Source organism: Phocoena sinus, chromosome 9 (genome assembly GCF_008692025.1).
Source record: "Phocoena sinus isolate mPhoSin1 chromosome 9, mPhoSin1.pri, whole genome shotgun sequence".
Classification (NCBI taxonomy): domain Eukaryota; kingdom Metazoa; phylum Chordata; class Mammalia; order Artiodactyla; family Phocoenidae; genus Phocoena; species Phocoena sinus.
In genome coordinates, this window is record NC_045771.1 from 87,250,659 (window position 1) to 87,267,876 (window position 17,218).

Here is a 17,218-nt window from a genome sequence, read left to right on the forward strand (position 1 = left end):
GAAAGATATCCAGCTAATGTTAAATTTAGAATTTGAGAATTATTTGATATGGTAATGAAAAAGCAACTGCATTTATACCCATCCTTGAACTTCACAAAGCATAGATTCAAACTTCCTGGATTAAAGGCTGCTGTGTAAAAGCCTTATATTTCCAGTCTTATTTTTCTTTTATCATAACTCACTGCCCTGCTCAGTCCCTGATGCTTGATCACTGCACGTCTTTATGTCCTTACCCTCTGCCTCATACACTTACAAACAGAAGGCCTTGGATGTTTTTACAGCTTGGCGCCATGTAGAGGTTAAGCTTACAGGGAAAGGTCACTTCTTCATCTTATCAATACAGTGAAAAAGCTTTGAGGTGGGTAGTTAATAGATCCAGTTCATAAATATCCCTTGACAACGTCAAGATAAAGGAATATGATTATTCTTCCCCCTTGATTATGGAATGTGAGTATAAAATTGTTGCCATAGGTCAATATAAGTCAGCCATAAAAGAACCCATTTTATAGCGTATCTTGTAGGAGCAATTTTTTAAAAATTTATTTATTTTATTTATTTTTGGCTGCATCGGGTCTTAGTTGCGGCACACACAACCTTTGTTGAGGCAGGTGGGATCTTTCATTGTGGTGTGTGGGCTTCTCTCTACCTGTGGCGTGCGGGTTTTCTCTTCTCTAGTTGTGGTGCGCAGGCTCCAGGGTGTGTGGGCTCTGTAGTTGTGGTGCGTGGGTTCTAGTTGAGGTGCGCAAGCTCAGTAGCTGTGGCCCGCGGGCTTAGTTGCCCTGCAGCATGTGGGATCTTAGTTCGCTGACCAGGGATCGAACCTGTGTCTCCTGCATTATAAGGCAGATCCTGCATTATAAGGCCAAGGGAAGTCCCTTGTAGGAGAAATTTTGTTGAAAGTTGGCATGATCTGTAATTATGAAAGTATCTTTCTTTCATATTTAAAATTTTGTTTATAGTTAAGCACTTGATATTGATAATTGCCCAGTGGAACTGTCATGCCCAGCTTCTGCATATATTCTAGTTCATACAGATGTTTTTTTTCTCATCCTCTTCCAGATTCAGTAATCCATTGTGCTAAAAGTGAAGTTATTTTAATAGTGGATAGCACTCCTGAATCTATAAACATTAAAAAGAGCCTATCATTTCCTTTTTCACAAAAGAATGCCTTTCTAGGTCAAACTACAACCTACTGAATGGCACACGCTGAGCCCTCTCTGCATCTTGCAGAGCTGATAGATAATATGTCCAACACATATAATGCTTGGCTGCCCTTGCATTTGGATGGCTACAGGGAACATATAAAAGACTATATGTCTTCCTTGTTTATAGGATCTAGAGACCAGTTTAATTCTACTGCTTAAAATTTTATCAGGTAAAGATATTTGAATCACAGGACTTTATCTTTTTTGGTCTTGTCAACTGCTTCAAGTAGATAGTGGTAATGAGAGCTAAAGTCTCAGACAAGACTTAAAAACATACACACAAAAAAACAGAAGATTCCACCCCGAAATGTCCTGCCTCAATTTTTTTTGGCCCCTTATAGCACTCAGGGACTTATAAATCTCTCTGAACCTTAAAGTGCTTTTTCTATCTCATCTAAAACTTGAGAAGAATTCTGGATTCAAACAAGGACGATAGTCAGCATCTATTAGCTATAATTGAAAAAGTTCCAGGGTGTCTAATTTTCTAACTGTTAGGTGTTAATTATTAAGGACGTACAGAAACCCATGCAGATTTTTGTTAAAGATTTCATTTGCACACCTAGATTAGCCGATTTCCCCAGCTGAGTGAGACAGGATGTAGCATGTATTCACATATGAAGATGTGCCAGCTCAGCACTGTTTCACACAGTTGCTTACCAACCCTCTAACCAACATCTAGGTTGAAATACAAAAAATACACTAATGATGTTTGAGAATGTTATTTAACTTGGCTTAAATGTTTGGTTTTCTTAAAGTCACCAAATGGTTGTATTGGTAGGAGGAAAAGAAAGAAAGTGAAAGGAAAAAGCAAAGACCATCCGTAAAATCAATTAAAAAATATTCTAAGTTAGATACTTAATTACACATAAAATGCTACATTCTAGAAGTAGTATACATATAATTTTTACATATATAATTCCAGCAGAGAGTAAAGAAGGTCTGATTACCAAAGCAAAGGAAAAATTTTATGCCTAAGTGATCATAAAAAGTGACTGCAGTGAATATAAGAGGAAACATTTTTTGTTGTTGTTGACATGAGCATATTCATGTTCCTTAAGGAACCTTTTTTACTGAAATATAAATTACATAAAGGAAAGTATCAAATTATGATGGAATTATCACAAAGTAACACAGCTATGTAATTTCCATACAACTCAGGAAACAGAACATTACCAGCAGTCCAGATGGCCCCTAATTCTCTCTTCCAATTTATACCTCATTTTCTTCTGCCCAAACCACCACTATCCTGACTTCTAAAACCATATGTCCTAGAAGACAATAACTATATATAAAATAATACATCATCTGAACAGAAATGCATGTGTGTGGAGCAGTGAGTGAAGTAGGGAATTCAGTGGTAGTGAAGAAGAATCTTATCTGACCCCTTTAAAAATGAGCGATGTTCCAGATTTGATGGTTTCACCATTCAGATTCCCCCTCTCTGCACCATATACTTCAGGCCAAAGGTCGGGATGTAAGTTCCCGTTGAAATCATCTTTAAGAATCGAGGGCAGAGGAACGACAGGAACACAGTAGGTTCCACCAAAGCCCCGGTCACACCTAAGAAAAAAATGAGCGGAGAAAAGGAATTATCTGTCGTGAGATCAAGAAGCCATCTTTATCTCTGCATTACAAAGAAAGAATCTGCCAGTTTTATTAACTTACACACAGCGTCCGGCATCACAAATCCCTCGTCCTGAGCACATCCAAGGGCACCCCGAGGCCAGCACAACGTTATCAATAGCCCAGGAGTCAGCCCCCATGGTGTAGTTGGCTTGGATCCATCTGAACCGGGTCCTGGGAGAGCTAAACAAAAACAAACAAACAAAAGAAAACGACCAAAAAAAACAAACCACACTTGGTTTGAATGGCAACCTTCAAAGCACAAAAACATTTATTTTAATTTTTTCCCTTTAAAGTGCCCTCTCTGGGTTCCAGTTCCCTCTTTATTTGAGACACTTCGTTTTCATACCAAGTAATGGATGTTGTTTACTCTTGACCCACAAACAGGAGAGTAGAAAACATGCTTTAAAAATATTTCTTTCATACAAGAGCCTCTGAACACATGTGAGATGGGAGAGTTACTTTGAATTATCAATTTATTCTGTGTTTGAACTACATGCAGAACCTTAGTTTTTGCTTTCAGGCTTTTACTACTTTTCAGTACTGGGAAAGAGACTGAGGATGATAACCATGAGTATAAGTTGGAATCTTACAAAGGTCTTGCCATGAGGTCTCTGTTCTACTGCTCCCTAAATGGTTTCTGAGGTAGTAAATGTGAAGCCCTATCCAACCTCTGCCTCTATTTTGGTTCCTGAGGGCCTGGCTCCCTTAAAGGTGAAAACTAGAATGATGTGATGTACTCCCATGTTTTTTTATTATATTTGCAATCTGTTATTTGGAATATACTGTCAGAAGACCACTTTATCCAGAAATATGTGCAGCCTTACCAAACAGCAGTCTCTCATTTAGGAACAGATTGCACAGTAGAAATGTGTTAGTTATTTGGAAAGTAGAACACAGCTGACTTGAAGTGGAATTTCAACAGTAAAATCTCAAGTGCTATAGTTTCCCCTACACAAGTTCTCCTTCAATGCAACACAGCTGCCAGCATGGTGGCTCTGAAACAGAAATCTAGTCACATCAACACTCAGCTTAACACCCTTGAAATGGTTCCCCAACACATGCAATGTCAAGGCCAAACCTCTAATAAATACACGGCCCCTTCATCGTCTGCCCTCTGCCCTTGCCTCATCTTCCCCTATTGCCTCACAATTATACTCTGATAGCATGGAATCCTTGCACTTCCCCATAAACTCTTGTTTCTTCTGGCCTCTGGGATTCTATTTCGGTTTACAACAGCACATATGCCCCTCCTCCCCAACGAGCGCTTTTCACTCAGACAAGCTCTACTCACTTATTTAGACTCAGCTCAGACATCAGTTCCTCCAGAAATCTCCCTCCGATCTCCCCAAACTGAGTTAGGTAGTATCTCCCTGTGTTTCAATAATACCATTGGGTTTTGCTTCTGCTATCATTTTATAAGATAACTATTTAGATACCTGTTACCCTAAATAATGTATTTGGATCCTGGCATCAACTTATTCATTTTGTGTCAGAGACCTAAAACGTAATAGATATTCAATAAATGTTTGTTGAATAAAAATAAAGTGAATAAATGAGCTACAAGTTAGCACTCTTTAAAGCTCTGGGGTCCACAGGAAACTATTTTGGGTTATATACTAAAACGCTTTGATTTCCTGTGTTTTTTTTTTTTTTTTTTTTTTTTGTGGTTCGCGGGCCTCTCACTGCTGTGGCCTCTCCCGTTGCGGAGCACAGGCTCCTGACGCGCAGGCTCAGCGGACATGGCTCACGGACCCAGCAGCTCCACGGCATGTGGAATCTTCTTGGACCGGGGCACGAACCAGTGTCCCCTGCATCGGCAGGCGGACTCTCAACCACTGCGCCACCAGGGAAGCCCTGTGTTTGTTTTTTTCCTGCCACTTGTTTGTGCCTCTCTGAATCCAAATTGAACCAGGAAAATGGAAACCACTGTAAATATTTAACACAGAGGGAATTTAACACAAGGAATTGGATGCACAGTTCATGGCAGAGCATGGGGGCAGTGAGGAAACCGGAGTTTAACAAGTCAGGAAGCACTACAAGTCCAAAGATGGAGGGACACAAGAGGAGATGAGGTTAGTGCCCAGGGGCCAGTGTCACATGGAAGGACATCTCGGGGGAGCTAGAGCTGCTGAAGTTGGCCAAGATACACTTGAGATAGAAAGGGAGGGGAAGGAACACCCTGGTTTAACTTTATTTCCACCCTCCAATTTCTTGCCAGTATCTGCTACTCTCTAAATCTATCAGGAAGCCAGCAAACACATGCAGCTGGCAATGCAGCTTACAGAGGACAATTTGCCTACAATTCAGAGCAGAGCAGTGGAAGGGAGATACAGGGATGTGCGGGGAGCAGCCCCAGGAGGGTACAATCTCTACCACCCACCATAGTACACATTGGTTCCTAGAAAGATCCCCAAATCATGCAAATGCCTAAACCACAAAAGTGGGAGCCTGCTGTAAGCCCTAATATAACACCTGAATGTGATCTGAAATACTGTGGAGGGAAAGAAAGATGTAAAATGATATGAGCATCCCAAAAGAATGAACCTTTTACTCTTATTCTGGTACTGAGATTAAAAAAAACCCAAACAGGGGCTTCTCTGGTGGCGCAGTGGTTGAGAGTCCGCCTGCCGATGCAGGGGACACGGGTTCGTGCCCTGGTCTGGGAAGATCCCACATGCCGCGGAGCAGCTGGGCCCGTGAGCCATGGCCGCTGAGCCCGTGCGTCCGGAGCCTGTGCTCCGCAACGGGAGAGGCCGCAACGGTGAGAGGCCCGCGTACCGCAAAAAAAACAAAAACAAAAACAAAAAAACCCAAACAACTAAGGATACTCTTCCACAAACTGCTTCATGTGGATAAGTATCAGTCTGGTTATTGGGTAGATATTTGTTTTTACAACAGTTTAAAAACTGAATCTGGTGGGCAGCCTTCACCTTGCTGAAGAACAGAAAAGTTCAGCCTTGGGAAACTCTCGGAACTCTTAACCACATTTAAAAATTGTTACCCAAGCACCTTGAACTTTTCTTTCCCCCCCGGTATACTCCATGCATGATTATCATGAGAGAGTAATAGAATTGCCAAGTGGCATCATAATTATTTTCCAGTTAGGTGATAGAAACCTGAAGTTCTGACATGTAGCCAAATGACAATTCTCACATGGTGGAGAGTGGAAGGTAGACAGTGATCCGCTTCCAATTCTGGAATCTCTCGGAGGTGTAAACTGAACTTTCTGTGTAGTGCAGACAGCCAATGGTTGGAGGAACACACTCTTCGGTGACAAGATGCCAGTCCCTGCCATTGTTCAGAGAATACTGGAGCTGTATACCGTGGGAGTCGCTAAAGGGCTTACTACAGCCCATGCTCATTTCAAACTGCAAGAAAGTCGATGCTGACACATGAAAGTCCCAGGTCTCAGCATAACGAGGTTTTCCTACAAAAAAGGAAAAGTTTAATGGCAGCACATAATTGTGCTCTTTTCTTATTTGGTGTTTCTGCTCATCATGCTTTCAGCGGCAAACAAAAATCATGGCTTATCTATAGTGTCTCACATGTGCTTTGGCTTTTCATCTCACGTTGACTATTTTTATCTAGTTAGCATAGACTCAGAAATATGGAAGGCTGCTAACTTGAAAAGCTTTACCATCTTGAGACAGGCTAATAGAGAGTCTGAAAATTGTAATTCTGCAAATTATGAAACATGGGAATGTTTTCAGATAGGTACTTTTGCCCCACTTTTAAGAAACCTTAGTCATATTATGCATGCCATGAAAGACAGTTCCTGCAAAAACTGTTATTGGGTTCACCAAGTTACATTAAAGGACAACACAGGTCTTTACTTCCAAGAGCCCCCCTCAGTACAGGCAGTTATGCACACAGTTTTGCATTAGAGAATCTGCTTTTGGGTTTTAGTTAATTTAATCCTCCAGTTAATTAAATATTCTCCCTTTATCTGGTGAAAATGTATACCTATGTTTTCAGTGAATATCAGAGCAGTATCCATAGAGAGACAGTCAGTATTGACTTGACCTCCTTGGATTCGATACCAGTTGGCTTGCAAATCTAAAGAGCCATCAAATTTGTCTTGAAACCCAGTTTGAGAGCTGTCATTCATTCCTATAAGGACATCATCCAAGGCCCACTGGGCTGAATGCTTCCCTGAAATCAGATGAATAAAGGCAGTTAGAGAAGGTTCATTATATAGCAATATGAATATCTTTATGACTGTGGCTTTAAATCAAATTATCTAGAAATTGACAGCAAATTAAGAAACACACAGTACAACACGGCTTTAACTGGATGATCTAAATGCTACCAGGAAACTTGGGGTGAGCAGTAACTTGCCATGTTGCGGTTGCCACCATCGAAAAGCTGTTGCAGGTGTCTTTGCCTCTCGTGGAAGGTCGATGGAAATGATCTGTGGTTCCAGAAATGACATGAAGTCCAACTCTCGAAGCAAATGCCAGAGTATCCCATTGTCATTTGAATATTGAACAACAAGCCCTGAGTTAAAAGACATAAATCCAGTTACTTAGACAGCTCTCCTGAAGGCAAAAAAGGCAAGGAACAGTATTATTTGAAATGGCAAGACTGCAGGAGAAACTTCAGATTGCATCTCATAGGATGAGGGCACATTCATCTAACTTCCAAGGAATGAATTAGTAGACCTGAAGGCTCATCAATTTCTTGACAGTTTCTAATGCACTGACTCCTAGGAAGTGGGGGGAAAAAATACATAAGCTCTTTTTAAAGACCACTCAGCTTTGTATGAGTGATGAGTAGGTTGGTAAGGGAGACATAAAAATCCACTCCAGATTACGTATTTGAATTTTAGATTCTGTCCTGAACTTTACAAAGTCTCATATCATTATTATATACTCAGAAAAAATATCTCAATCTCCCAGCACAAAATCAAGAAGTGCTCTTTGCCAACAGTGTACCAGATAGGAAGCACAGCCCAATTTGAAATTCTATTAAGCAGAATAGAATTTTTACTGGCACTTCACACTTTGTCAGACCTTGGTCACTGAAGACTGAATAAAGACAAATTATTAAACAGTAAAGCAGAAGAACTCACTCCCATCCGATGGTTCTACCTTTCTACCTTTCTAGTTCTACCTTTCTTTCTCTGTGTCACCTTTCCCCTTCACTTATCCCTTCTACCCCACCTCCCTCTGCCTGTCACCAGGTGTGATTTAGGGAAATGCATGTTAAAGTTTAAGATACTTCGTGTGCTATTCCTGCTACCTATCCCAGAAAAATTTTTATTTTAAAAGAGGACACAGGGAAAGGGTAATGTTGAATGCAAAGGAAAAAATTGCTAATGATGAAATGGTAGGAATCAACAGGATATATATATGATCATTAGCAATTAATAAAAAAATATATTTTACTTGATGGGGGGGCAGAGGGCTTTCTTGGCATCTATCTGATTGCTATTCTATAACTGTTCCTAAGACTGGCACTGCATATTCATAATTATGACTGGGGATATTGAAGTGCTTTCTGAGTATTCACAGAAATTACGTTCAGTAAAGTTGCATTTGTTATATTAATTTTATTATGTTCTAATCTTTTTGTAATTGCAATAATTCATGGTTCTTAACAATAACTTTTTAGTTTCCTCATTATTGACTAACCAGAACATCTCAATCCCTCTGTCATGTTGCACAGCAAAGAATTTACCAAAATTAAGTTTCAAGAAATAATATGATAAAATATAGAACTAAAAGAAAGCCTTTTAAGGTTAATTGATGTTACATGGAATTACTGTCACCACATCTGACAAGGGGTGATGCCAGAAATAATAATGACTAAGATGCAAAAAAATTGGAAATCTCAGGAGAATTAATCCTACCATATTTAAAATAGAAGAAATCATCGTGTTTGATGAGAGGATAAAAACAGCTCAAAGAATAGGAACTCTCTGGGGAGGCAGTATGCTGTGTATGCGTGTAGACATGCGCAGTTGGAGCTTCAGTGGGTGGAGGTGAGACCCATGTGCTGGAGAAGGGAGAGAACCACACCAAAGATCATGAAGAACACTGAAGCTAGGCTCTTTCTCATTTTTATTCTAGTCAAGGTGAAGAGCATCTGAGAAAACTCCAGTCTCCAACCCTCGATGTTTTCTCAAAATATAGTTTTTCTTGTAGATATTAATTTGTTTGATATGGTTTATATTTAATAACATAGGGGAGAGAGAAAATGAATAATTTAGATAGTTATCTGGGTGACCTATTTAGAAAGCAGATATAGTACCAAGAAATGAAGCATCACAGACTAAAATCTCACTGGTGGTCCTTTAGCACCTTCTACTCAAAGTATGGTCCAAGGACCAGTGCCTGTATCACCTGGGAACTGGCTCTACCTGTGGTGTTTTTACATGTCCACAAATTCTTTGACACTCCTGCCATCAAAAGTGAAGCTTAATTCTCTTTTTGAGTGTGGCTGGACTCAGTAACTTGCTTCTAATAGAATATCGTAGAAGCGACAATGTGTGACTTCTGAGAGTAGGCCATAAAAGGCGCTTGCACTTTCTTCCCTGCTCTCTCATGGTTGTCTTTCTCTGAAGAAAGTCAGCTGACAGGTAGTAAGGACACTCAAGCAGCCTATGGCTAGGTCCACTGAAAGAAACAGGCCTCTTGCCAATAGCCATGTAAGTGAGCATCTTGGAAAGAGATCCTCCAGCCCTGGTTGAGTCTTTAGATGACTGCACCGTCTTGGCTTTTATCTTGCATACAGCCTCATGAGAGGTCTGGAGCCAGATCCACCCAGCAAAGCTGCTCTTGAATTCCTGACTCACAGAAACTAGAAGATAACAGATGTTGCTTTAGGCCACTCAGTTTTGGAATAACTTGTTACGCAGCATACCACCCAAGTCCTACTGAATCAGAATCTGCATTTGAAAGCCTCCTAAAGGATTCAGATGTACACAGGAATATGAGAAACACAGCTCAAGAGGTCCATACTCCGTTTGGTTTCTTCTTGCTGCTTTTCTCCTCATTAACTTTTTCAGGAGTGTCACTTATACCTTCAGGCAGCCACAAGATCTACAGAGATGAGGGCCCCAATTTTGCAGGACAATAAAGTGCCTTGCAGAAAAGTATGAAAGAATGGAGAAATGCAAGACAGGGAAACAGCAATATCCATATTTTATATCAATCGCTGAGCCTCTTTAGCTGTGTCATCTAAACACTGTCCATCTGAATAAACCAAGCCATCTTAGCTCATCTACTGAGTGTTTAAGGAACATAAAACATTTCCCTTTTTCAATTACAATTTCATCTACAATCTTCCCAGTCTTATTGAAAATAGCCTAATTTTGATTTTAATTCCAAATATGTAAATTGAGGCTTCAGCTTGAGTATGTAAAAAATTGTTACTTTCATCACTAGAAGAGATTTGTTCAAGGATTTAGGCAGATTTACATTTTAACAACCAGTTTTCAATAAAAGACTGAGAAATGCCTGGGGGATGTAAATTACACAGGCAGCAGGGAGTTCAAGAAAATGGCTCAGAGTCGTTGAGAAAAAGTTGTGTTCTTAAAGGAATCCTAAGGGAATAAGCCCAACAGGGCAGACAAGAGCATGTGTCATCAGAGGTTAAGTATAGAGCAGAGCTTCAGGTCAGTAAGTGGATGCTTCCCGCTGTACTCTGGCCAGAGTTGGCCTTTTTTTCTCATATACAAATAGGGGTACGGATTTGTAATTTTCAGAAGAGTCATGCACATATGCACATACACACAGTTGCTACACTGTGCCAACCACAAACTATTTTTAAATAATAATTTTATTACAAGGGTTAAGGACAACATTAAAGTGCTCTACCTCTCCAATCAGCAAGCAATGTCTTGGGACAGGACCCCAGCTACCTTTGCATGCCTCAAAGCTCCTGTCTCTGTGTGGGCGGAGAATGTGCTCTAGAAATACTCCTTTGCTTTGAACTACATATTGTTTCTGCAGGGTGATCCTGTAAAAACTTAAATCAGGTTACATCACTACCTGACCTAAAAGCCTCCAACTGGTTTCCCTGACGACAGTGGATTCCGACCCCACCTCCCTACCACGACCAGCAAGGTCCCGCCTGACTGGGCCCCTGTCCCTCACCCCCAAGCACTCCTCGACCTTCACATGCCCCAGGCCACCTGGCTCTCTTTCTGTTCCTCCAATACCACAATTCTTTCCCACCTCGTGGCCTTTGCTGTTTCTTCTGACTGGAAAACTTCCCCTGAGCTCCTCCTGTGCTGGCTCCTTTTCACCCTTTAGATTTCAATTTAAATGTCACTTCCTCAGTGAGGCCCCTCCCAGACCATTCTATCGAAATCTGCATCTCCCCCTGCATAAGTTTACCTTCCATCTCATCAGCTTATTTATTTCTGTCTAGCCCATCAATCTAACATCTTGCTTATTTCTTTTCTTTACTGTTGATTTTCTGACTCTTACTAGAATGTAAGTTCCCTTAAGGGCAGGGCTTCTGTCTGCTATGCTCATCATTGCCCCACTAGTTCTTCCCATTCTGGCATGTGGTAGTCTGCATGTCTTGTCCCCTTTACCACACACTCTCTTTCCTTCTGCCACATGGCTGGCAACATCCAGAAGCTCCCCAGCAGCTGTTTCATTATCCTGGGTGCTGGAATGAGGACCTCAGATGACCCATGAGGAAAATGCAGCACAAAGGACAAATCCTTTTTGTTTTAACCCACAGAGATTTAGAGGGTTGTTTGTTACTGCAGCATAACCTAGCTCATCATGACTGATGCATCCGTCTTTCAGTGACACTGTATCGGTGCCACCTAGAACTGTGTCTAGCTTAGAGCAGATTCTTAATAAATGTTTGTCAAGAGATTAGGAAATGCAAAATAGTCTATATAAGTTTCTAGACTGCTGCTTCAGTCAACAGATTATCTGGATAATTACTAGACTAAAAGTACTGAGATACTTAGAAAAAGTCATGGAAGCTTTCAGTTACTGATGATATGGCCAAGGACATTTAGAATTGATGAACAGAGCTATTGGTAGCTCTATTGACTAACAGGTACTATAGTGTTTAAGCCAATATGTTTTACATAGTCATGCCTGAGAGAATAACAAACTTAGAAGCTTCAAAATTCTTCATATACTATTTAAGAGATCAATGTTTGGAGGAAAACCTATCTGAGAAGCTCATGGATTTTGTACCAGGAACCAACTCATATGCGGGGTCCCTTAAGGAATCCCGTCATATCTGTAGAGCAACTGAAGGCCACCTATGTATGTTTCAAGCCTTATGAATTTCTTTCAGCACTGAATCATGGAGGCAAAAGATGGTATGGATGCCTAGAGAGAGTAGAGTTCTGGGCAAGGAGAGAGGCAGTGTGCATGGTGGTTAAGGCATAGGCTCTAGAGCCAGCATGAGTGGTTTGACTCCCTGCTTATCTACTTACTGACTGAATGATCTTGGGTAAGTTACTTGACCTCTCTGTGCCTCAGCTTCTACATGTGTAAAATAGGACAAATAATAGTACCTATGGCAAAGAGGTATGGGGTGGATTAAATGCATTAACAGATAAAACACTTGGTACAGTGCCTTGCATATAGTAGGTACTCAGTAAAAGTTCATGTTTATTACTACAAGAACTCTCCTTCCACCAGAGGATTCTAGTACCCTCAGGATGCTTACGGGCGGGAAGCAGAGTATGATCCGCCTTCAGCAATACCCTATGCAAACAAATTCCTAGACCTAAACCGTGCTGAATGTAAAAGTCTCTGCAATTTTGTTTCCTCCCGTGTAAAGTTATAAAGGAACAGGTTTCCCTGTTTACAGGCTTAAGGATCTGGATGAGGAATCTTAGAGACCAAGTCTCTATGTAGTTACCCACTCACTGATGGAGAAGAGAAGAGAAGGAATGATTTAAGGTAGTGTATCCGTTTACAAAATCCCGGCCAAACTTTGGGAGGAGAAAGAACTAATTTGCTAGTAGTAACTGTAATTTCTATGGAAATATAGCAGCTTACCTTCATTTCTAGCTCGTGGTTTGATGCAGGTAATCCCTGAAGTTTTGCTTCCAATTTGTATATAAAACTGAACGAGTCTGGGGGAAAAAATCCCAAAACACTTCAGTTTACTTACAAATAGATGAGCTCAGAAGAGATTTAGCCCTTTGTATTTTGACACATTAAAAAGTAAAACTCCTATAATTCTTAGGTACTACTTTTAAATTCGAAGGGCATATGACAAACAGAAACTACAAAGATTATATAGTAAGTTAATTCTGTAACCATTTGAAAAAGTTAATTAATATGACCATTAATTTTATTCTGGAATAATTACTGAAACAAAAGGAAACAGTTTAATTCCACTTCATTGTGACAGTCTCATATGATTTAATGAAATCACTGAAATGGGAATTCCTTTAAATTGAGAAGATACTATCCTTGCAAACTCAAGAGGAAAAATCTAACATTAAAAAGTTGAATGCTGGGACCTCCCTGGTGGTGCAGTGGTTAAGAATCTGCCTGCCAATGCAGGGGACACGGGTTCAATCCCTGGTCCAGGAAGATCCCACATGCTGCGGAGCAACTAAGTCTGTGAGCCACAACTACCGAGCCTGTGCTCTACAGCCCGCGAGGCACAAGTACTGAGCCCGCATGCCACAACTACTGAAGCCCGCGCGCCCTAGAGCCCGGGTGCCGCAAATACTGAGCCCACGCGCCGCAACTACTGAAGCCCGCGTGCTCTAGGGCCCACGTGCCACAACTACTGAGCCTGCGTGCTGCTACTACTGAAGCCCGTGTGCATACAGCCCGTGTTCCGCAACAAGAGAAGCCACCACAGTGAGAAGCCCGCGCACCGCAACGAAGAGTAGCCCCTGCTCGCCACAACTAGAGAAAGCCTGCACACAGCAACGAAGACCCAATGTAGCCAACAACAACAACAAAAATTGTTAAAAAAAAAAAAAAGTTGAATGCTGTATTTGTTTAGGGCCAGACAGTTACCTGTATTACTGATTTAGACTCAGATGGTTTAATTTTTCACAACTGACACTCACTCAGTGTGATGTAAACCATGCCTCAGTCCACAGTAAACCAACCTACATGGCAGGCACACCTCTGTGACAAGGACTCAGAAGGAAGGGAAAGAGATTGAAGGCAGAAAAACTATGACACAGAACCCCAGATTTTAGTGAGAAGAAGGTCTAAAAGTTTCAAACATTTCTTTGGTTTCCTTTCTTCCAATTCTAAAATAGTTTGACTAAAAATAAAAACGCACAGTTTTATTTTAGGTGCGCTACTATTTCATTTGCCCTTAAAACTAAGCATTTATTTATTTTACCAGTAGGTGTCAGTGTAGGTATTTAAAATTTCTGGAACAGTTTTCAATAAGTGAATACAAATAAACTTAGATAAATGGGGGTCATGACATTTTTGGATACAGAATTTAAAGTTGAAAAAAATTCTTTGTTTCTCCTGGCATATATTAAAATTAATACCAAATAGTCTTCATAATAACACAGAACTTTAAAAAACCAAGCTGACATATATTAGACACACAAGCCTTGGTGATGACTGTATGCTGATTAATGAATTGGAGTATAAGTTTTGCAGAAACTGCCTATTTTATTATAAAGTTATGCTTTATTTTTATATATCAGAATCTATACAGAGAAACATTACTATGTAAACCCTCAATAACAGAACAGAGTGTTGTAGGTTAGAACACTTGGCACGGTAAGTACTATGTTCATGGAGAAGTATACCAATTAACTATTCACCTGATATTCCTGGTGTCCAGAGGGATGGTCCTTGCTTCCCTTTTTCCGGGGCCACTGAAGTACAGAGACTTGCCATCGTTAAGTGTTCCACAGCCCGTTCCAATCTGGCCTCCGGTTATCTTGTACCACAACGGGCTGAGCTTCCCCTCAAACCTATCGAACATCTCACTGTGGTTAGGGACAACAGACACACAGGTTCCTTGTGTGGCTTCCGAGAAAAGAAATACACAGGAGAGAGGTTTTGTTAAAATCATGAGACATTGGAAGGTACATTCAGTGCATGGGCAAAAGAAGCATTGCCACAGGTGTTAGGGGAAAGAAACCACATCAAAATTTGAATCTCCCAATCAACTGTCTGAAATACAGCCATCACTTCTAACATCAAAAACACTATTCTGCTCCTATAATTTTAAATTTTTAAACAGAGAGACATCAGGAACCACACGTTTCCATGATTCTTGTTACTCAGAGGATTTGTGTAAACTGAGAAATAGATTTTGTCCACAACAAAATTGGTTCATTTGTTCTTTGTATTAGTGGATCAATAAGGGGAGTTAATCCCAGATTTAAAAGAAACACCCTGAAACCACGAGTGACAGCACTCTCTACAGAAGGCCTGCAACAACATATGTTTGTCTTTGGTCACGCACCAGATGAAGGGCAGAGCACTGAAAAGCTGGGAAGGATCCTTTGAAGTTCCCTCCAGGAAAAATTCTATAAAAAGATTTTGGAGCTTATAATATTTTCTCCAATTTTACTCTTTAATCTCAGCTTCCTTTTTATTTTGCTTGTAGCAACATCCAAGGGTGACTGTGGTCAGAAAATACTTCCCTTGTAAAGTTCTCTTTTGGCAGTCTTGGGTTTATCATTTCATAAGTTGATTTTTACTTTAAATGTACACGATTACATTTTGTATAAAAGCAATGTAAAGAGCACAGGCAGCCAAGTGGTTAAGAGCTCGGCTGCCAGAGTTTGAAGCCCAACTCCAGCAGCTCCTAGCTTTGTGACCTTGGGAGAGTTACTATACCTCTCTGTGTCTCAGTTTCCTCAAGTGTAAACAGGGACAATAACGTACTACACTATAGGGTTATTTATTGCTAGAATTAAATGAGGTGAAATAAAAACACCTACTATAGTGCCTGGCATAAAGTACGGACTCAAGCGACGTTAATTATTTTTATTATTACTATTAAATAAATATACTTTAGGAATGAAATTTGTGTTGTCATGCATTTCCTTCTTAGGCAGTTCAAAACTACAAAATATATCAGCACCTCATTTGCCTGGGTTACAAATTCCTACAATTAGGACTTAAAGAAGAATAAACTCAGAATCTATTTCCTTGGAAGAAGTAACATGAAATATAGTAACTAGAGACGAATATTTTACAAACAAATCATCAGACATGTCCGCAGCCTTACCGGTGTACCCCAGGTCGCAGAAACACACCCCTGAAACGCAGTCCCCATGGCCACTGCAGTAACTGGGACAAGGCTCTGATATGTACACGCCATCCAAACCAAAGGGAGGCACATTCTTCTGTGAGCTGCTCTCTTGGATCCATCGGAATCTGGTCTTACTGTTGGGAAAAACAGCACAGGTGTTTCTTGTACCAGTATCTCATACCAAAGCACTGAAATACAGAACGTTTCAGAAAAACTCAAGAGAGATTTAATATTTATTTGGAAGCCACATTCACTTGATTGGTCACTTAACCTTCATAAGGTGTCTCTCTCAGATCTTTCTCAAAACTTCTTGATTTTTTTCTTCAGCACAAATGTTTCAATATCAGGAAGATCAGATAAAGAAGATTCTGATGGCCAGAAACATATTATATAGGTTTTTGCTTGTACATTTTAAGAGGCTCTTTGGGAATCTTTGAAACCATCAAACAGAATGGTCTTCGTTAGGACAAATGAGGACTCTGGCTATTTGCCATTCTCATGATTCCAGGAGGACAGAGTCAAGTTCGTACTGACAGCTCTATTCCCACCTGTTGCCTCTTCTTCTTACCTTCAAATCTCCAAGATGCTCATTCTATAAACTCTTAGCAACCAGCTGGGCTGCCAATGAACACTGGTAACTGCCAACAAACAAAAGAGGGACCTGGTCCCAGTGCTTCAAAACCCTGGAACACCAGTGGCCTGGGCTATTGCCCAGTCCTATTTTCCCCACAACAGTTGTGAGGTTGCCAAACCAAAACTTGTCCCAGTTGCTTTCTAATCTTTCCAATCCCTTCAACACATCCCTTTTCTTTTCAAATATATGGAAATCCACACACATCTATAATTTCATACCAAGAAAACACCTCTTCCTTCTCAGTTCTACTAACATTAAAGAGGGAAGATGGATTAGGTTATCTGGATACCAGTTAATTTTGCTGCCAATATTTATAGACTTTTGAATGAATTCAGTCTCTTAGTAAACAAGAATAAAGAAGCTTAAAGATTAATGAAGATTGTCAAAGATAACTGTAGACAAAGGTTCCTTTTCCCCTCTATTATTGTGAAAATAATACAGCAGTATCAGAATGCATTTCTTTCTGGCTCTTCAAATAGCTTTGGTAATTTGGCAACACTGAATCATAACCCTGGCTTTTTTTCATTATTTTAAGTTACCTACTTTTAGCAAATTTGCAAATGTA

At 40.3% G+C, this 17,218-nt stretch overlaps 1 protein-coding gene across 2 annotated transcripts in view; it reads right to left on the bottom strand.

The window, feature by feature from the left end:
* Nucleotides 1-17,218, bottom strand: part of RELN (reelin) — a 518,443-nt gene that overhangs the window by 80,070 nt on the left and 421,155 nt on the right. For both annotated transcript variants that reach the window (XM_032643899.1, XM_032643900.1), the window contains exons 29-36: nt 15,996-16,153; nt 14,575-14,782; nt 12,818-12,894; nt 7,170-7,328; nt 6,795-6,983; nt 5,985-6,258; nt 2,871-3,011; nt 2,588-2,765 (exon numbers count right to left, since the gene is read on the bottom strand). In XM_032643899.1, coding sequence (XP_032499790.1) covers nt 2,588-2,765; nt 2,871-3,011; nt 5,985-6,258; nt 6,795-6,983; nt 7,170-7,328; nt 12,818-12,894; nt 14,575-14,782; nt 15,996-16,153 — 1,384 coding nt within the window. The remainder of the gene's footprint in view (nt 1-2,587; nt 2,766-2,870; nt 3,012-5,984; nt 6,259-6,794; nt 6,984-7,169; nt 7,329-12,817; nt 12,895-14,574; nt 14,783-15,995; nt 16,154-17,218) is intronic.